This window comes from Mercurialis annua, linkage group LG3, assembly GCF_937616625.2.
Source record: "Mercurialis annua linkage group LG3, ddMerAnnu1.2, whole genome shotgun sequence".
Classification (NCBI taxonomy): domain Eukaryota; kingdom Viridiplantae; phylum Streptophyta; class Magnoliopsida; order Malpighiales; family Euphorbiaceae; genus Mercurialis; species Mercurialis annua.
The window spans coordinates 58,703,800-58,725,891 of NC_065572.1; the positions used below are offsets into that span (position 1 = coordinate 58,703,800).

Below are 22,092 nucleotides of genomic sequence, written 5' to 3' on the forward strand. Positions count from 1 at the left end.
ACACGTAACATTTATGGTCTCTTTTTTTTAAAACCATATTATAAATTCTCGTTTTGAAAAAACGTTCAAACTTCTCTCTAAAAATTATTTTAGGTATAGTAATATCTAAAGAAAACCATTTATAGTATAGACTTAATTGTCCAAACAATTCTTAGTCATATACTAAGTATTTAGCAAAACCAATTGCTAAATCTTTAAAACTGTTTAAACGTCGACATTAACTCTTTTGAAGTCAGTTATAAACGTTTTACTTTACTTTTAAAACCTCGTTTTAAAATATATCACTTTGGTTTAAAAATATTTATTTAAAATATTTTAGGTTCGGTCGGAAAACACCTCGGGTTACTAGACGAAAGCACTTCAGAATCGCCCCCGGAAAGTCCCCCTAAAACCTAAGAAAAACGACTCCCGACAGCCCGTCTGGGCTGCTGTGCGGGCTGTGCGGTCGCACAGCATATCAATGATGTGCGCCCGCACAGTCCCGGAGATGAATTTTCGGGACCTCCCGTCCTACTTAATACGTCCGAAATGCTATTCTAACGTCCAAAATCACGTATACACAATCCAAAATCGATTCGAATCAATTCAGTCGTTTAAAACGATTATTCGAATCGGTAACCGTTTATAAACGAGTTTATATTCGAAATAAACGTTTAATACGGAAATAATAACTCGATTACTTGAGTAATCGTTAAAGAATCGGAGTTAGAATCGAGAAACGGACGAAGCGGCGCGGAAACCCTAATCGCCGAAAGTTTCAGAGAAGGAAGCAGCTCAATATAATTCTTTCAAATGAAAGAATAGGGCTCTGTGGCTTAAATTGGTTACAATTGTTTATATATAGTTTTGGTAAAAGTGCATTTTATTACTAGCTCAATCATGCACTTTAAATCAACTTCTAAACTAGTCGTCCGTAGTTCAAACAGAAACAATTTATAGTTTATTTTTAATAAATCATTTTTGATTTAAGTCCGCATTGACTACGCTTGATAAAATTTCTACTTCCAAATTTTATCAAATATTCACGATAACCTTTTTAAAACATTATTGGCACTAAAAATATTAGTTAGGAACTTATGAATTATTTTGCACTCAATTTATAAATCCATATTGTCCCTGTTAACTATAGTTAATCAAATTTAAATTTTAAAAATTTTAAATTTGCAATCACATAACCATAATATAAATTTAGGGACATTTGTAAATGAAATTTATCTTTAAATTTAATTTACATACTCCCGTCTAATAAATTACATGACTATATTTTATCCCTTAAATTTCCGAGTTATTACATAAATGGGTTCAATTTAATCCGATTCGTTCTAACCAATCCGAAAAGGATTTACATGAATTATTAAAAAGTTGACTAATATGTTTAAAAGATTTAAACGTTATAAAAAAAATTCGAATTATCAAAATATTACGACGTTTTAATTAAGTTATAGGTTATTTTAACCTATTAAAAGAAAAGGAAAAATAAAATAAAACGTAATTGGTTTATTAAAATTTGAACAAAAAATATTTATTCCATTTGGACGACCCGCAGAAAAGCCTCAACAATGCCATAGTAACTACTGATCACCGCACATTTACTTCAGGTAGAAGCTTAAACAAATTATTCTATCATATTCTATCCTCCTATCTTGGTTGATATGTGTAACTTATGATATATTTCAAGAACCCATTGTCAGGGTTCACCGACCTCGATGCGTGAGTTCAATGTACATAACAGGAATGTCCCGAGACAGCATAATATAAGCATATGATCAAAAATTAGAGACTTGCAGACAAAAATTATCGGGCTCACTAATAAATTAGTTCGGTGTAAGCAAGTTGGAAACTCTTGAGTTCCGGTTGGAAGTGATACTGATTATGACTACATTTCGACATTATCCCAGTTAATCGATCTGTCCTCAAAGCCATATTCTGATTGGTGAAGTTTGTTTCGACCCAATCTGCTCATCATGCCAAGACCTGAACAAGGATTTTAGAAAAGAATAAGCAAAGCCAACTCATGAGACATAATTCAAGGAATTAATGCTGAGATGATTCATGCTAATGACATATAGGAATACTAATGAAGAATGCGACAAATACTTTATCCGTAGATAGAATAATCAGTTTCTTTTGAATGTTGCTGATGCTGATTTGAATTAATGCAATTTCTTGCTTTGAAGTTAAAAAATGGAATAATCAACATTGGCAGCACCCGACATGATTTTGATATGACTGTCTAACCCTTGCACGCCACTGATGCCACTAAAGTAATAGTTTAGAACAGCAAGTGTCGATGAAAAAGGAAGAAGTTTTAAAAATAAAATGGACATTTGAAAAAATTAATGGGGATATCGGGCTTCTGTGATAAAGAGAGGTGATTGGTTTGTACCTTCAATCATCTTGTAAAGAGATGACCACCAGCTATCTTTTGAAATCTGGTACTCATTTAGTGATTCTTCAATTGCTTTGTCGTGCTTCCCTTCCAATACTCCCTGCAGAGTTATCACCGCATCCTTTGTTCTCTTGAGGATAGAGTTCTCATCCTCGATTTCGAGTCGCTGAAGGTCATTATGCGATGAAGTAAGGCTAACAGCAAGAGCGAACTGGGCAGCAGCAGCCCAACGAGAAGAAGCCAGCCAACTCCTCTGCCCGTCTAACCGTTTGTTTTTTTCCCTTTCTAACCTACTCTCTACTCCTTCCCCTCCTAGTACTAAACTACGCAAGTACTGAGCATTTGCAGCTCCTGTACTTTGAACCATCTTAGAGAAAGCACTATCTTCATTTGACAACAGTTCCTCTGGTGTATCATATTCCAGAACCTGAAAAACAATCAAGGTTACAAATTCGTTATTAAAATACAAAAAAAAAAAGAAATATTACGCGTTTCGGAAGTCATTTTCCGAAATTGAGTCTATGCATAAGAAAAGTGCTTTAATACAAGTTCTAAAAGAACAAGATATGGAGACATACCTTCCCAGAATCAAGTAGTAGTATCCGGTCACAATCAATGATGGTATTAAGTCGGTGAGCGATAATTAGCATTGTACATGACTTAAATTCTTCTCGAATTGTTTTCTGAATGAGAGCGTCAGTTCTTACATCAACAGCAGCAGTGGCTTCATCAAGAACAAGTATCTTTGATCTTCTTAACAATGCTCGAGCAAGACTTAACAATTGTCTTTGCCCAACACTGAAATTCTCCCCAGCTTCTGAAACCTTTAAGTTCAAAGTCAAAAATATTAAATAAATTAGAAACACTAATTATCGTAACAGAGCCGAATCTGAAATCAAATAAAAACAAAGTAAGATGTAATTATTAATAATGTATTCCAGAGTACAAACAATACCAATTTAATATAACTAAATTAAAGGTATGTATCCTCTTATAGACCTACATCAAAAGATTCAAACCCTTTCTGAATCCACATCAAAACCTTTCTGAATCCACATCATAAAACTATTGTTTTAGTTTTTTAAATGTACTTATTCAAGAAAAGTTCCAGAGAACAAGCAATTTCGCACTTAACCAAATGACAGCAAGTGTATCCTGTTCCAAACCTATCTCAAAACCGAAACTAGCCACTGAAAAATTATTAAGGTAAACTTAATAGTTAACCTTTTTCAAATCTTATTTGCGGAAAAAGGAATAGAACTACTAAATATGCTAAACAACCTTGTTGCAGCAATGATTTTGATCATAATAGATATACTATTGAACAATATCCGGGCATAATAAACCTAAACCACTGAGCGCAGGTTTCCGGCAGAAATAGCAAAGACCATATACTAACAAATTAGCCATGTGAACGTAATGACAGAAAAAGACAAATTAGCGAACATGATATTTACAGAAGACGGCAAAATAAAGTAAATAGTTAACTGAACTAGCAGAGATAAAACAAAGAAAAATTGATTATGTACCTCAGCATCCAGACCTAAAGAGTTCCTTCTGATAACATCTTTCAAGTGTGCCCTCTCTAAGGATTCCCAAAGATCAGCATCATTATGTTCATTGAACGGATCAAGATTAAATCTTACAGTTCCTGAAAAAACATATGATAAATAAGCACATCTGCTTTCAACCGTGACTTAAACCAGGAGTATGTATAGTGCGCACCTGAAAAAAGAACTGGTGATTGTGGAATGATACCAAGTACTTTTCTTAAATCCATCAATCCAAACTCTGCAATAGCATGACCATCAATCAAGATCCTTCCCTTTTCCAATTCCACAATTCGGAATAAAGCATTAAGCATGCTGGATTTTCCTGCACCAGTCCTTCCAACAATCCCAACTTTGTCACTGGGAGGAACTGAGAAGGACAATCCATGTAGAACTGGTGGAAGTTCAGGCCTGTAACGCAAAACAACATCCTCAAACTTGATTGATCCTGATGAAGGCCATCCAGGAGGGGGGCGGTTGCCCTCAATAACAGGAGGGGCTTCTGATTCCAACTCAATGTATGTGCCAACTCTTTCCACAGCATTTAGACTATTCTCAGCCAAACTTGCAAGTCTGAGTACTGCAGTCAGCAAACTTGTAATATTTAAAGCATAACTAAGAAGCAAACCCATTGTAGATGCAAAGGCCTGCTGATTCTCTGCCCTTCCATTCTGCATCACTGCGAAAGTTGCTGTAAGCCAAATCATAAGGCCTCCCAATGTTTCCAGACGGATTCCAAGCCAGCGATTTGCACTCATGTTAACAAGAGTGAATCTGATGTTATTGTCCATAGATCTACCATTGATGTCGGCCATCCGATCATAAGCTTTGTATGCACGAATTGTTGACAGACCATTCAGAGCTTCTCCAAATTGTGCATAAACAGGTGATCTACTTATAGAATCCAAGCGCTTTACCTCACGTGCTGTGCTCTGTAACACAAAGATATTTTTTAAATGAAACTGTATTTGGGAAATGAAGTATCACTTCCAAAGAGAGAATATTAATCTTCCCGAAAGTCTGAACACCCTAAACACATCTATTCCTTATTCATGAATATGAACCTTAATCAAAAGGAGCAATTATGAATATACTTATTTAAACTTAAGTAAACAGTAGCATTCTGTGAATGGATACAGAATCGCAAGCAATCTAGAGACTCATCCTGTTAAGATTTGATCTTAATCAAATATATCCTCGACATATTTAGGAAAAAGTGTCCACCATCATTTAATAGCGCTCAGATGAACTGACTACATATACTGCACAAGAGGGTTGTTCCACGTTGATGCCTTATAAGACACAAAGAAGAGCCTAAAAGAGCCAAAAAAACTTATTTCTCAATGCAACATTACACATTCATCAAATTCAGCTGGAGCTCAGCTAGATCTTTCTATCTACTAATTTTAAGGCATTCTAGTGCATAATTGCATCCATTTACTAAATTACTTATGCAACTATTATCTTTTTTATTATATTGAAGGCCAAAATAATCTAAGTGTGCAATTGCTTGCTTAGTACCACTAAGCCAAATAGGGCTCACAATCTACTAAGGTAGCTAATTATTACTATAAGTTAATATGAGGTCATGAGAAGAAAACAAAAAAGAGAACTTTTGTGGAAAGAACAGTGCAATTATGCAAGTTGGATGAGAACTTTTATTACAAATATGAGAAATTTCATATACCTGATAGTAGAGATAAGCTCCATAAAACAGAACCAAGAGAGGCATTATGGCCCACAAAGACATGGTGCTGACAATTCCAATAAGCACAAATGTAGAAAAGAGCTGGGACACCTGACCTAGAAACATATTCACAAATATAGCAACACTCCGATCCACGTCGCCTAGATCCTTTGCAAACCTATTGATAATTCTTCCAAGTGGATTTGTATGGAAGAAGACCATTGGAGCTCTCAAGATGGAGTTAAGCATAGCGTCGTGCAACTTTTTTGCAGCATAGAGACTTGAAATGATCAACCAATATGAATTTAATAATGTCACCATAACCTGGGAGGAAAGAAGGAAAAAGGAATTAGCTTAGGGGGGATTTTTAAAAAATATTTCCATTTAAAGAAGTTATTTATAAGATGGCAAAGATGATTTCATTTCCTAGATAGGCAATCAAGAGCTGTTGAGTGGCTAAATTATATTAGAAAGGATGATTTCGAGGCCACCAATAGATAGAAACAAACAAAATGTAGCTTAAACTTGCTTATCATCCAGTTGATTCATACCTGACCAACTGATAAAGCGGCATAGATGAAATTATAATAAAGAGGTCCGTGAGTCTTCGTGGTGCCTTGATCAGTCCAAGTACTCAACCAAGTACTACTTGAAACTCGTAGAGCTTCTGTTAGGAAATAGCACATGAAGAGTATCATTACAACCCATGCGCCTCCTAATGCATTCTTGTACCTGGAAAGGGATAACTCACTCTTTAGAATTGAAGGAGAAAACAAACAAAACACGGGAATGCACAAATTGAAACATCACACAGAAAACACCAGTAAGCTTCTCTAGTTTGTTTGATTGAACTGGGGCCATACAGTAGCGAAACCAGAAAATTTACTGAGGGGACAAAATTTTACTTGGTCAAAGAACTTGTTCGGTCCAAAAAAAATCAAAAAAATTATTTAACCCTTTTAAAGTTAAACAAAAATATTTAACAAAGCTCATTTATTATTAATTAATAATTTGTTTAATTCATAAATATTAATAAATCAATTCTCATAAAAAAAATCAAATCAAATATTTTTAATTTAAAATTTATAAATAGTTCATCAATCATCAACAAATAAATTTAAGCTGTTAGGTAATATAAAAAAATAAAATAAAATGGAGCACTTATTTATTTAATTTTATCAAATTCATTAATTTTCATTGTTAAATTACATAAATGGAATGCGTAACTATAATTAAAATACAATTATTTAAATTAATTTATAATTGATACATGTGTTTGAATTTAGAGTAAACTACTTTGACATCACATATGACGTATTTGTCCTTCGTGTTTAAAAATCAAACAATTTATCCTCCACTTTTGTTTATGTTAACATTTAAGTCATTTTGTTCATTTTTTGTGTTAATCAGGTCAAAGAACTTCATTAAAAATATAAAATATCAGTTTAGTCTTTCAACTTATGTTTGACATAATTATAAATAAAAATTATATTTTTATGAGATGTAATGGCTTAATAAGTCCAATTTATATTTTTCTTACTTTTATTAATTTTTTAATTTTAATTTTATTAATTTCCTTCTTTCTTACTTTTTAAAATTAAATAAAATATTTTAAAAACAAATTAAGATATGAATTAATGAAATAAAATTAAATAAATTGAATTCACTAAATCATTACATCTCGTAAAAGCATTAAAAAAATTATAATTAGGAGTTAGGACTAAACTGAAATCCAATTCTATGAATTAAGTTCTTTATTTTTTTTTGAAACTATGAATTAAATTCTTTGACTTAGTTGACTAATATAAAAAATGAACAAAATGACTAAAATGTTAACAGAAACAAAAATGAAACACCGTATTGTTTGATTTTCAAACAAGAGGGACGAAAGTGTGAATTAAATAAATGTCACGGACTCACGGGTGTTTGAGTAATATGCTCTTCAGTTTATTGGATAATGAAGTCTTTATTATCATGGGTTTTATATCATTTTTTAATAAACGTTGTAATTTGTAATTTGTATTTTGTGATATCAAAGTGATTAATTTTAAAGAAAGAAGTAGTATAGGCATCTAGAGAAACAAAAATAGAAGTCTAATAAACCCACTAACCAAAAAAGCCCTAATATTAATTTTTTGCTATTACCCCTGCCAGCCCAACCTTTCTTCTTCCCCTCTTTCTTACTGTTACATTCCATCTTAAAACCAATTGGTGTTAAGTGGAGGTGCCCAACTAATTTATAAGCACAAGTCTATTCACACACAATCAATGTGGGATTTCCCACTTCAACACTCCCCCTCAAGTGTAGCGTGTCCGGGCCGAGCAACAAAGTCTCCCTCACGCGCATCTCATATGGGCCGGGCCAAACTCAAATTGTGTGAATGGACAACGCTCTGATACCATGTTAAATTCCATCTTAAAACTAATTGGTTTTAAGATGGAATTTAACACTTACAAAATAAAAAATGGTGTAACTGCTGGTTTAGGGGGTGGCCCTACATGGACTAATTCCGGTAGAGGGAGGTGACTGCTAACCCTCTTATACCATGTTAGATTCCATCTTAAAACCAATTGGTTTTAAGATGGAATTTAACACTTACAAAATAAAAAATGGTGTAACTGCTGGTTTAGGCGGTGGCCCTACATGGACTAATTCCGGTAGAGGGAGGTGACTGCTAACCCTCACTCCCTAGTTCCACGCTGAGCCCATATTCAATCCCTTCCTATTACATAAATAAAATAAATCTAGTTCCATAACACAACATTTGCTTCCTCAAATTATATCATCAATCTATTTAAAAAGAATCTCTTGCATTTTGATTATATATAATCGCAGCTTAGGGATGAACATTTACTTACCTCATCAAAACTTTCCAACTGACAACACCTGTTTCTCGTTCTTCTTGCTTGATAAGTATAGATTTTCCTTCTTTCTTGTCTTTTATCTGAGCATTCTTAGGGAAAGTGTTCATTGCCCCATTAGCAACAGGTTTTGAAGTGGCTGTATGATCATCAGTTTCACCATTTTCCTTTTCTTCTTCCACATACTCTTCCATTTTTCCTGCATTTTCCATTAGCTTTTGAAACAGCATGCCATTAGTTGAGAGCTCCTCAAAGGTTCCCTCCTCTTTCACCATACCCTCGTGAACCAGTATAATTCTATCAACTTGAGAAAGAAAATGAAGCTGGTTTGTGACAAGAACTCTAGTTTTCCTGCTCAGTTCGCCCTTTATGCATTTATCAAAAACCTGAAGAAAATATCAGAAAATAAATATACAACTATATAGCTAACATAGACAACACATACAAAAGAACACACAATATTAGTAGATTATCTCTCAATGTATGAGAAGCTAACAATGTCATTCCTGGATTTGATCCAGGTTACCTCCGCAATGCAGTGGACAGCAAAGAATGGAAAAATTGTTAAAAATACGATATCCATTTCAAAAGGAGTTTTCAGAAAGATAAAATGTCAAAACATGAGAAAAATAATGTCAAGATGCTTTAGCAAATACTTATTGCACAGCTTTTGATGAAATTTAATATTATGCATGCATGCATGTAAAAATGGACAAAAAAACTAATGTCTTGCCAAATAGCTATGCATAACACTGGCATAATTCATGATCAGAATCCTGGCCAGGGATAAAGACGAGGGTCTAAGAAGCTTTCCTGCCATATGGTTGAAGAACAAGAATATTTTCTGATTTTTCTTACACTATATTATTGCCAGTCATGGCTGATAATTAACTTCTTCAGCAACTCCCATTTTTGTGCGAACAACTAAAATAAGCAAATACAAGGACAACTTTTGTTCTAATACATATTAGAAAGCATTCACTGTTAAAGTGGGAAATCCCACATTGGTTGTGTGTGTGAGTGGACATGTGTTTATATATTGGTTGGGCACCTCCACTTAATACCAATTGGTTTTAAGATGGAATCTAACATGGTATCAAAGCCTTGTCTATTCACACAATTTGAGTTTGGCCCGGCCCACGTGAGATTTACGTGAGGGGGGACTTTGTTGCTCGGCCCGTACACGCTACGCGTGAGGGGGAGTGTTAAAGTGGGAAATCCCACATTGGTTGTGTGTGAGTGGACATGTGTTTATATATTGGTTGGGCACCTCCACTTAATACCAATTGGTTTTAAGATGGAATCTAACATTCACGTCTGCATTATCATTCAACCCCATTGAAACCCAAGGACACAGGATAGGAAAGCATAAACAGAAACTGTCAGCAAAATGGATGTGATAAGGCCGCAAGATTAAAATTTTCTGACAAGCAAGGTTATGAGAGACAAAAGTTGCATTTAAAGGCAATAATGGATGACCATCCTCACCTGACGAGCTACATGAGCATCCAGAGCACTCAAAGGATCATCAAAAATGTATACATCTGAGTCGGAATAAACAGCCCTAGCCATGGAAACTCTTTGTTTTTGCCCACCACTAATATTCACCCCTCTTTCACCAATCTCAGTGAGATCCCCACCCTAGCAACAAAGAGCGTAAGAAAAAATTTGAGAAACAAGATTGCCAAAAGATTTGATATTTTAGGACTAGTATATAGTAAAGTAGGTTCCTCAAAAAACTTACAGGCAGTAAATCAAGGTCGTGCTGCAAGGAAGTAACATCTATTGATTTGTGATATCTTGTTGAGTCAAAGGCAGACCCGAATAGTATATTGTCTCGTACCTGAATAATTGATTTCAGATGTCACCACTTGAATTGTAAAAGTAAACTGAATAACAAGTAAACTGCTAACAGTTTTGATTTATGAATCTATTTAAATCCTAAAAAGCACCTAATGACAACTCTTAAATGAGCTTAGGTAGAACTCATTTCCAAAAGCTAGCTTAAGAGAAGAGGGTGACCAATCCACTTATTCACATAACAACAAACCGATAATTCAGCAATGTGGGACAAACACAACTTCAATACCCGCCCCCACACGTAGTGTGTCATGCAAATGTGCCAGGTCCAATTCCCACCATTGCAGACAAAAACCCAGCTCTGATACCATGTTAAATGGGCTTAGGTAGAACTAATTCCCAAAAGCTTTTGGGAATGAGTTCTGCCTAAGCCCATCTAACAACAGCTATGCAAACACCTATCTGATACAGGCACTCCTACCAATTTTTATTTTTGAGTTTAGGAGCACGCGACAACTTACAGTAGCATTAAAAATCCATGAAACTTGTGGAACATAAGCAACTGTTCCCCTGATAATAGCACTTGTTGCGTCTGACATTGCAGGAAGTTCCCCAAGCATTGCTGAAATAAGCGATGTCTTTCCTTCTCCAGTACTACCAACAATTGCAACTAGGCTACCAGTAGGTATATCCACATTGACATTTGATAATGCGTGTGTTTCTGCCTGAAATAATATTAATTTTCAACAAGCAAAAGCATTGTAAGGCCGTATTGAGCATCGCCACTGAATATAAAGTTACTCCAAATAAGAAAAGGGAAGACCATGCAGATCAAGGTTTTATTATTTTCAGTTTTAGGGCTGCAATTGTTGCATAGATATTTAAATCAATGAGGCAAAGTTACTCATCAGAAAATACACATGCAGACTGGTGAAAAGTTCCAGACATACTAAATTAGCAAATTCATTTGCATGTATAGTTATAAACAGGCAGAAGACGCATAAAAGCATGTGATTTAAGCAGTAAAGTCTGAGAGAAAACCTTTGAATCCCATGAGAAGTATCCATTTCTTATCGAGATGGCCGGTTCTCCTTGCTCAAGTGGAGGGTTTGGTAGAAGGATTCTCTCTTCAGCAAGAAGCAGCTCCTCCAAACGCTTTAAGGATACATTTGCATTTACCACCTGCTCAGTTACAGCATCATTAGACAAGCCCAACTAAATACGCAACTTAGACATGTGTGTAAGCATATAATGATTATTAATTAGGAAAAACTGCAAAATTAAGAAGATGAAAGAAATAAAATTGCGTTTATGCATGCAGTATCATATATTATTACCCACAATCCGTTTGTTCAAAATTCATAAAATTATTTCTTAAAACGAAAAAAAGCAAAGAAATTATTTTAAGAAATTAAACAAAATGTAAAGTAGAATATGAAATCCTCCTGGAAGGTCATGACTAATGCGAGAGATCCTACAAAGTTACAGAAAGTATTGTTCTATAAAACATGCAACTGTTTGTGATTCTCTTTATTAGCTAATTGATTAAAATGAATTTAATATGTTCTTGAAACCATGCTTCTGCCGAGCATTCCAGCTTGAAAATATGCCCAATTATATTATGATTCAGTCAGCTTTTAGCACAAAGTTTTTCTACTTAAAGTTATATCATAATCTATATGATTTAAGAATATAGAGAATTTTTTCGAAATTTACTTTAATCAAAGACAGCCTAAATATCTTCCTAATGAAACAGATAAGCAGCAGCAGGTAAATTACAAGCAGAGAAAAATAATTCCCCCAGCTACCGGTCTTCCCTCTATGCATTAAAATGTTATGAGCAGCAAGCAGGATACAAGATATAGAATAAGAAGATGAAAATTAAACCTGGGTGATTATATTAGGGAGCATGAACAAGGGAAAGCGAAGCACAGCAAACAGGGAAAGAGATGTAAATGCCCTGGCAGGTGTTAGATCTCCCCCGAGCAAAGTGAACATACCAAATGAAACAACAGTCACCACCACAGGGATGCTGTTTAGGATGAAACCATTACACTACAAAACAATCAATAGAGAAAGGATATGAAAAGTCAGAAAAGCATCACATGGCATATTAATAGGCCAACATTCAGGTGCAAGCAATATAATCACAACAATCAACATAGACATGTAAATCAACTGAGTGTATTTCAGGAATACCAAATAAGTGGAACAGTTCGTCTTTTTAAATATCGAAATGAAGTTGCTTTCAAGTTGGATCAGCACATAAACATGCTCACAGCTCATAAATCCAGAACCAGTTAATAATAAATAGACTGAAGGTTGACTACAAAACTTTCCACTTTTTATAGTGCAAGGAATTTCATTTTCTATGAGATATTGTTCCGAAGGGCCATACCGCTCCTAGTAATGATGCTTTTCTGAACCATGATAACTCATCATCTCGAACATTTTGAACTTTTGCCTGGAAACTACTCTCCCATGCATAACATCTAAACCATTTTAACAAAGTCCAAAATAAGTAGCTGTTCTGAAAAAACAAGAAAGGGAATTACTTTCAAAATGAGTCATACTTTACTGTATCCATTGCAGCCAAAATTTCATTCATCAGGCCAATTCTCTTGTCTGTGCGCTGCAAACCCTCCTTGGACAGTTTCTGCATTTTGCTTATGACAAAAGTCTGTTCCAACACCAGGAGAGACACACACACAACATAAAAATTAGGGCCCTTCTAATTAAAGGAACAAACAAATATAGAGACCACAACAAACTAGAAAAAATAAGCTACAAATCAAGACCTTGAGAATGTGCAAGAAAATTGACATGTTACATTCTGCAACTGCATAATATCATGCAAGTACGCACAAAAATTTGAAATTTAAAGGTAAGGGAAGACCACCATTATTGATTTGCAAATAGGCTTTCACATGCAGTAAGATACTAAGTGACTTTTGAAGCACTTCGCAATAACATTATAGTGTATTATCATTTTACTCAAGTTACACTTATCATGACATTTTGGGTTACAAAAACTCACACATATGCATAGTAGAAGAATAAAAAAAATACCCAGCCTTGTGGGAACTTGGTTCATACAAAAAGGTTTCAGCATACTGACTGAGAAGTTTATATAGATTATATCTAATGTTTATGAAACTTAACGGACGCTAGAGACAACTTGGTGTAAGAAGAGTGAAAAAAAAAAGTGGATAAAAACAGAAAAAAAAATCCTAAGAAATCACTCAGGAAAATGTCATCTATAAGAAGGTAAAAGATTCCTATTCAGGACCCCATGACGATTTTAAAGATAGAGAAAATAAGCATTTAAATCACTACAGATCCCCAAAAACATAGCATGTTTGGACATGAAAATAAAAGTAACCAAACAAAAGGAAGAGCAAACAATCATGTTCTGAAATTGTCGGCACTATGTACTATACACAATGGGTAATTGATTCAGGAACTTCCATGCACCTGTATGGGAAACAGAAACACTAGTAATAGTGCACCAAGAAGTGAAGCGACGCCCAACTGTTGAAAAAGCAGAACCATTGCAATGACTATGCGAAAAGGTGCAGACCACAAAGTATGAAGTGATTGGCATATTTGCTGTAGACAGAAACAAATAATCAATCACAGTACTGAAAAAGGCAAGCTAATCAAACGGGAAAAAAAATTAGACATAACGAACTTCTAATTAGAGAAACAACTTTGAAATTCAAGGTGGCATAATCCGGTCCTGCTTGTCAAATAACCGGTCAACCTAAATGTTTAAAGTGTTATGTGAGACTCCAACAACAGTTTTATATCTTAAACCCCTGTAAGAGAATATCTATTGAGCTTAATGCGTGAATAAGCACATATCCATCTTGTGCTCAACTATTTAATTAACCAAATGAGGGTTACCGGGGATCAAACTCTAGTCTTTTTGATGATAGAGGATTTGATACCATGTCAAATAATCGACCAACTCAAAATTTAAACTATTAAGTGAAATTCCAACTACGGTTTAATTATCTTTTATACTACTATACATATTTACTAGGCTTCAAAACTTCCCATTAAATTTTGTACAATAGAATTGCCAAGAAGAAGCTCCTACGTGTATTCTAATTCAAGTAACTTCATCATAATCTTTCAAACTTTTTCAGCAGTAAAGACAACTTTACTTTCTTCTATCTCAATGCTAAAATGTAAGAGTAACTATTGCTTGAAATTGATAGTCTTGTCTGCTATGACCTAAAATAGTTGCAATGACAATACCAAAATTATATTGGAAGTCCATTACACTTTCTTCTTAGTGTATTCAGGGCTAAAAACAGTCGATTTGTGAAAAATACTGAAGGAAGCAATTTCTCCAGAATGCCTCCCGAACCTATCATGCTTTGGAGGGAATCTAACAGGTAAAGGCCTCTTCCTTCTTAAATACACGTGTGTATGTGTACTCGTACCAGATGAAGGGAAATTAGACATTATTGAGATATAATTTTGTGCTATGGTCATACAAAACTAGCCAAGTATCTGACCCTTTTAACATCAAAGTTCAAAGCAGGTTTAGTGATATCAGCAATTAGAATATCATTAATTCAAAAAATTCAATATAGCACACCTGCAGAGCTTCCGCATCAGTTGTCATCAAGTTGGTAATTTTCCCAGACGGAAACTTTCGCCGACTTTCATGAGTTAGCCTTAAGGACTTCCGAAATACAGCAGCAATCTGAAAAACACAAGGGACAGAAAATGCCCAAACTTCTGGTGAACATGGACCTTAGAACCAAGACTCAGAGATTAAATTTGCTTGTACCGCCACATACGGACTTACAAATCATTCAAATACTCAAACCAACCGTAAACCAATAGAAACCCCATTCCAGTGAAATGATAATGCATAAGAATGAATAGGTAGGAATTAGGATATTATGCTCTCTCAACAAAGCCAATTACACCCAGGGCTATGCACTATAGAAATTAATTTCAAGAAAGCAATGCTGAATCTAAGTATCGTACAAGTAAGAATTGATCTTAAAGCCACGTAACATTTATTTCCCTATTGTCTGCATTCCAAATTCCCAATGTAAATATACTCGTTAGCGCTAGTTTGTGTCTACTCTATAGTAAAATTAATTCACTTCTCCGGTATATGATATTTAGTACTCAATTAAATATCAGTACAATTACTCTACTAAATGGTTTTATTACCACAAAATGCAATCAGAACATAGCCTAATCAAAATACAAATTTCATGCATAAAAAGTTAATGAAACAATAAAATTACCAAAGTTGATCTCAGCCTGTAACCAACACGCATGACGTTCTGAAAATACTGAGCTTCGAATAATACACCAAATACCTGAAGAAAACAAGAACTTATTGGTAATGTTTAAATATTAAATTACATAACTAAATCGATGTAGTTGAATAAGGACACACAGGTATAAATATACTCTATACTATTCTTCTCACTTATTCAAATTAATGTCTTTATAAGTCAACATAACTACACGATGTAGTCCAAAGTTTTGCTCGACAAGTTACAGCTATATTATGTAGAAGACGTGATTAACATGGGGCGGTCACTTCACCTCAGGAGAGGGCACCAGGAATCAGTATAGAAGTGGTCATTTGCTGAACTAACATGTGATACTTATTTATAGACAATACTTACAAGTTTAATCTATTAAGTGCATCTAGAATTACTGGGTTAAAATTTGGGAAAGCTCTGCCACCTTTCCAACAATGTAACATGATGGAGAGATATCTAATCATCCCACATTAAACTGTGGATTCAATAATAGACTTGGTGCATGCTAGGTGGATTACTTTTAATCATTACATGAAGTGACAGAAAAATGCAGTATGACATGTTGCTGCAACAGCGTTACAGAGCAAGCTAAATCAGAAAGTAAAAATGAACATTAGGATAAATAGAGCACATATGTCATACCACACCAACAAAAATGGAGAAAGCATAGATGTATCCAATCCAAGCTGGATCACCTTCTTGCATAGACTGCATGCATTCCATGAAAGAAAGTTAGTAAACTACGTAAACATCCAACAAGAGTATCGCAAGTATAATAGGCAGCGTACATTTTAAACCCCAATTCCTATATACATACACCTTTCACCATAAAGGAATACCTTCACTAGTTATTTACAACTGTGTCAGGACAAGACAGGCTCTTTTCATATTATAATTAATTCTTAATCTATCACAACAAGCAGGATGGCATTTAAAAATATTGCAAGGTATATTCTTACATATGTGATCAAGAAAGTATAACAATCACAGAGATATATTAATACTACTGTTTTTCCTTTGCATCAGGTTATCAATTTATTCATACCATTACTATTTATAAATATAATTAACCAATGCCATAAACTAAAAAAATGCCAAAGGTTAAACCACCTTCAAATAATGTCACAAGAAAGACAAAGACTAATGAAACATTAAAAAAATCTAAATTGCTAAACAAGACAATGGAATCGCTAGTTCAGACTAAGAAGAAAACAAGAGAATGTAGCGAAGATAGAAGAGGAGCTAACCTTCAGGAGTTGATTCAGTAGGAGTGGCCCCACAAATTGGGAAGAATCATTGCCAATCTGTGAGTTAGTAAAAACGTAGCAGCATATATTCAGATATGAAAAGTTTTTGATAAAAACTTTTCTGTTCTAGAGCCAAATAAAAAAACATGGAAATAAATATTTATGCAAGCTTGCAACTGAGCCCAAAATGTCTTTTGAGAGTCCTAGTGGCAGCAATTGCACATAATCCACCAAAAGAGAGAAAGTTGTGTTGCAGGAAATTAAGATTAACAAAACTAATTACATAGGAGATGCTCTTCACAAGAGAGGATAAACATTACAGAAATAGTATCAGGTCATCATAAATTTATTACAGAGAAATTCTTGCTTTATCTAAAGATCAGCGTTTACCATCAAATACCACATGAACTCATGCAAAGATAAACAAATATATACACATGTAGACAAGAGTAAGTATAATAAGAACATTGCAGAAAAAATAACTTTTTGAACTTAGAGACAAAAGAAACACTATATCAGCATAGGGCTAAACGAATTATCATAATATCATTTTCATAAATGATGTGCCTTAATTATCACAAAACAAATGATGTGCCTTTCACTATAATCAACAAATTAAGCATTAATTTGATTTTGGAAAAGTGAAGACGTTACCTTCCAAAAGCCTCCCCACCAAAACCTAAAAAAGTGAAGGAGAACTAGTCAGATGCATGCTTATGCAATGAGGAAGAAACAAATTTCTACAAAGATGGGAGAATGGGAGAATACATCTTAATTAAATCAACTGTTATATCAACATTCCTGCAGGATGTGATTAACATCCTTCATATCGTAATAACTTGGTATAACAACAGTAGAAAAATCAGTCAACATGTCCCAGTAGGCAAGAAAGAGTGAGCCAGCCGTGTGAAGCCAACACATTCAAAATCATGGTGGGGCCAGACAGTACAATCACTTTGGTTTTCTGTATTTTCTTTCCTTGGTTAGGGAACATAAGACATGCATAGAAATGTCGGCCAGTCAATTGCAGATAAAATAGTTTTTTTTCCTTCTTTTTATTTTGGGATTCTTTGGTAAGTTGGCACACTCTCATAAGCTTGTTGACATAAACATGTGCATATTAATCGTAGTAGAATGTTTACTAAATAAAGCATGCTTAAATAATTTATACAACTATTCATCAGTGATTCTAAAAGCACACTAGAAAGGATAGTGACAGAACAACCAATGGGTATTTGGTCGGTTCATTGCCAGACTAGACCAAGTTTGAGTATACGATGCACTCATATTAAGATTTCCCTGACCAAAAAAGCAGCTGAAGAAAAGAGAAGTGAATCATACTAGCAAGTCCAACATTTGAACTCATCATATTAGAGCAATTTATGTTCTCCAAGCAATTGTTATCTCTTACTGTGGCAGTATTTCAATAATTCTGAATATTATATTACACATTTTGGTTATTTCATCCAACTTCACCCCTTCTCTTTGGAAGCAATTTGTATGATACTGGGAGTGAGAAGTAAAAACCATAAAAAGGGGGGCAAATTAATATTCCCGATTTTTTTGCCAATTTTACCTTCCTCCAAGGCTACTATTTAATGCTCTTAAAAGCCATGGTTTAGGTCTTTGTGATTCCTCAGCCCAACATTTCTGGAACCTATAGAGCCAAGAAAGCATACTTAGAAACCTTTGTCATGATTGAAGCGTGTTAGAAAGAGATCTGGAACAAAAGAAGACACACCGGTTGTTCAGTGTTTCAGTCCGATCCCATGTATCTAATTTCCAGATATCCTTTTCAGTTAGAGGCCTTTTGTAGCCCAGCTGCATTAGGGGATTCATCCACGTAAAAATTATTTCTGGCAAAGGAAAAAATGAGCCACATAAGCTGAGCGACGGTAAAAATGCCTGCAATTGAAGGAAGGCAGCCAATGTCCTCCACATTATGCCAGTATTATCATATGACTGACATAAGGTGCAAGGCCACAACAATGATCTTAAAGTAAATCACAACACTTACTGAAATTATCTAAGTGTGTATAAATGATTATGGTAAATGTCATGCAACAGTCCAACAATAGCAAAGGTGACATACTTATTTTGTAATTTTAAGAAGGCTAAACCCATCTAGAGGCCCTTGTACTATATCATTTTTGTTCAAAAAGCCCTTGTACTATTTTTTTGTTCTTCAGGTCCCTGTACTTGGCAAAATTTCGATTTTTAGGTCCTTTTGAGGGACTGGAGGAACAAAAAAATTGTAAGTAAAGGGACTGGAAAAAACTAAAAAAGGACCTAAAAATCAAAAATTATGTAAGTAGAGGGACCTGAAGAACAAAAAAATAGTACAGGGGCTTTTTGAACAAAAATGATATAGTACAAGGGCCTCTAGATGGGTTTAGCCTTTTAAGAATAATAATTTATGCATCAGTCAGTATGCAATGCCATTAGAAAGTTTCAAGCTATCAGATTTTTAAGACAAATATACTAGAGAAAAATACATACTGGAAATAATGCTGCCATGCTGCTCAGGACATACATACTCTCCTCCAGGAAGCTCTTGATATTCACCATTGTCAACAGATTCATTTGGTATAGGAGTATAACCAGGATAAGGATCCAAGTCAGGAACATGCACAAGTAGAAGTATTCCAAACAGAACCTAAATCAGAAGAACAACTATATCAGTAATATGTGAACAGCCTCCGATATAACCAAGATGAGAACCAAAAACACAATATCTATGCCATTAATTTGGTAGTGGCCGGATTTGTCAACAAGTCCAAGCATATAACTTTCGAAATTCAACTTAAGAGAATTCTACTGCCAACTCTGATTTTAAGAATAACTTAATCACATGAAGATATAAAGGATGCACCAAAAACATAATCATTTAACCTTAAAGTGACAAAAGGAGTTTAGGAATAACAAACCTGAACAAAGACCTCGCTGATGTATAGATACAGTGTAGAGCTGCAAAAATGATAAACAGCCATGAGTTTTCTTTTTCCCAATATTTTACAAATTTTCATGAAAATCAAACCTTTACTCGAAGATAATATCCGCCGTGCTTTCAAAAGGACAAAACAGTTTATCGCCAAATATAAATTTGAGCTGCTACAGAAATACAAACCTATTATAAAACTCTTTCACTGAAAGAACAAGATTGAACATCACTGCATCTCCCACCAAATTATAAATGACACCAAATCTAACAAACCAACGAAACTCTCGTACATATACTTTAGTTTCCACCGCAACCATGACAAGCATAGAGCACCAAGCAAGAGCCTCAATAATCAAGGAAACAATCTGCCAGCAAATCCATCATTAGCTCACTACTTACCATGACAAATAAAGTTAGATACAAAGAGCTCTACACTAAACAGTAACATTATTCCCATAAAAACGCATAACAACGGAACAATACCGACCTCAAACGGAGCAAGACTCGTCTGTCCATCAATATTCATTAGTGAAACCCCCATAACCAACCTAAACAAAGGCTCACCAGTAGAATAAGCAGCTAAAACTCCCAACAAATAACTATACCACTTAGACTTCAAACAAAACCTCTGCACTTTAAAATCTTTCTTAATAAGCCAAATTCTGTAGAAGCCAAGAGCCATCACAATCAAATGAGATATCCCTATAACTAAAGTATCAGTAGCACAAGGTGTATATGCACCAAATGCATTCTCCACTGCTCTTGTCCATACTCCATTCGCCACTGGCTTGCAGTACCAAACCAACGGCTTAAACGCCATTTTTTCCTCCTCTATTAATCAGTTCTTAACCAGTATGATTATTACTACAGCTCTTCGTTATTTAAAATTCATAGTCCATAGCAACTCTTAATCCTGCAATAACAAATTAAAACAGACAAAAAAATTACTATAAGCAACTTATTTACAATAATATGAAATTAAAAAAAAATGAGAAAAAAACAATAATTATTACTAGCAAAAAAACAATTATTAGTAGCAAAAAAACACAGAAAATTAATGAGAGAGAAAACAAAAAGGTACAGGGACGTGAACTGACGATATATTCTAGAGAGAAAGTGAAAACATGTAAAAAAACTTCAAAAAGAAAATCTGACAAATATTTTCCGTCGAGCCAAACAGAACAAAAAGAAAAAAAGAGAGAGAATCTTTCACTTTTTTGCTTTCTCTTCTGCTTATTTGCGTGTTTGTTTTTGCTATTACCTGTGGAATTGGAAGCTGAAAAATGGTGAGAACACAGAGATTTTGTGAAGAAAAAGTGAGGAAATTAACGAAGAAGAAGATCAAGAAGTTTGTTAGTTGCTGTGAATAAAAATGACAGCGAGAGAGAGAAAACAAGATCGTCACAGCTGACGATGAAAAGGTTAGGGACGACTTTTTTATAATTCTGATATTATTATTGTTATTATTATTATTACGTGATATTTTATTCTCAAAAAGCAGAAAAAAGTTGTTGTAGTAAAAAATAACAAGGACCTTTTTGAACTTTTCTTTTTCAAAAATATACTTTTTAATTATTTATCTTTTCAAAATTTTATATTAATTGTAGGGATGCCTATATTCCTTTCACGTATTTTTTAAGCATCGGTTGCACTCTTAACCAATCTACTTTTTTTTTTTTGAAGTAACCATTCTATTATTTAATAGTCATTATATAGATTGTGATTTTATTCGATTCTATCTTCCATATCATGTTTTTGTTGTTATTATAATAAGTACTAATAATTGAAAAATGATAAAGAAATGTGAAACTGAATTCATTCCTATAAATATGGAGTAAGAAACAAATTTGAAGTACAAATAATGATTGTTGGTGTTTATGATGATGATGAAAAAATAATTACAAATAGCTCAATTGTAAGTTTATAAAAGAAATTTAATTCTGTTATTTTGGAATAAAAAATAAATTTTGAATTACAAATAATGGTGTTCATGACGATGATGATGAGAAAATAATTACAGCCACTGAGTTGTAAGTTCATGACTGAAAATCGGAATAATTACAACCACTGATGCATTGCATATGTCAACTTTTGCATAAGGATTAGTTATGGAGTCTGCCTTTTGAGTCTTTAATTAAATCTGCAAAACAGGATGAAAAGTTAATCGGACGGTGATTGTCCGATTAACTCTCTAATACTAAAGTCTGTGTTGAGATCTGCCATTTCTTAAAATCTCTCTTCTGATTCAAAATCGCGGTGTAACGTGTATCCCCCCGTTTCGGTGCAATATCGGTCAGCCATAGACCCCGTCAC

At 34.3% G+C, this 22,092-nt stretch overlaps 1 protein-coding gene across 2 annotated transcripts; it reads right to left on the reverse strand.

Annotated features, from left to right (window-relative positions):
• Positions 1-1,653: 1,653 nt before the first annotated feature.
• Positions 1,654-21,206, reverse strand: LOC126671973 (ABC transporter C family member 2-like). Of its 2 annotated transcripts, none has more exons than XM_050365821.2 (28): positions 21,041-21,206; positions 20,267-20,692; positions 19,966-20,144; positions 19,766-19,805; positions 19,338-19,494; positions 18,580-18,694; positions 18,415-18,495; positions 17,493-17,517; positions 16,839-16,895; positions 16,234-16,299; positions 15,565-15,639; positions 14,898-15,005; positions 13,763-13,897; positions 12,862-12,968; positions 12,687-12,780; positions 12,176-12,343; positions 11,330-11,470; positions 10,810-11,013; positions 10,233-10,331; positions 9,977-10,129; positions 8,486-8,874; positions 6,178-6,358; positions 5,627-5,950; positions 4,115-4,871; positions 3,919-4,040; positions 2,968-3,213; positions 2,387-2,816; positions 1,654-1,974 (listed from the first exon to the last, which is right to left on the reverse strand). In XM_050365821.2, the coding sequence occupies exons 2-28, from the start codon at positions 20,597-20,599 to the stop codon at positions 1,877-1,879; spliced, it is 4,884 nt and encodes a 1,627-aa protein (XP_050221778.1). In that variant the 5' UTR covers positions 20,600-20,692; positions 21,041-21,206; the 3' UTR covers positions 1,654-1,876. The 2 variants fall into 2 exon arrangements, with proteins under 2 accessions (XP_050221778.1, XP_050221780.1); XM_050365823.2 differs by lacking the exon at positions 21,041-21,206 and adding an exon at positions 20,993-21,008.
• Between the last annotated feature and the right edge of the window lie 886 nt (positions 21,207-22,092).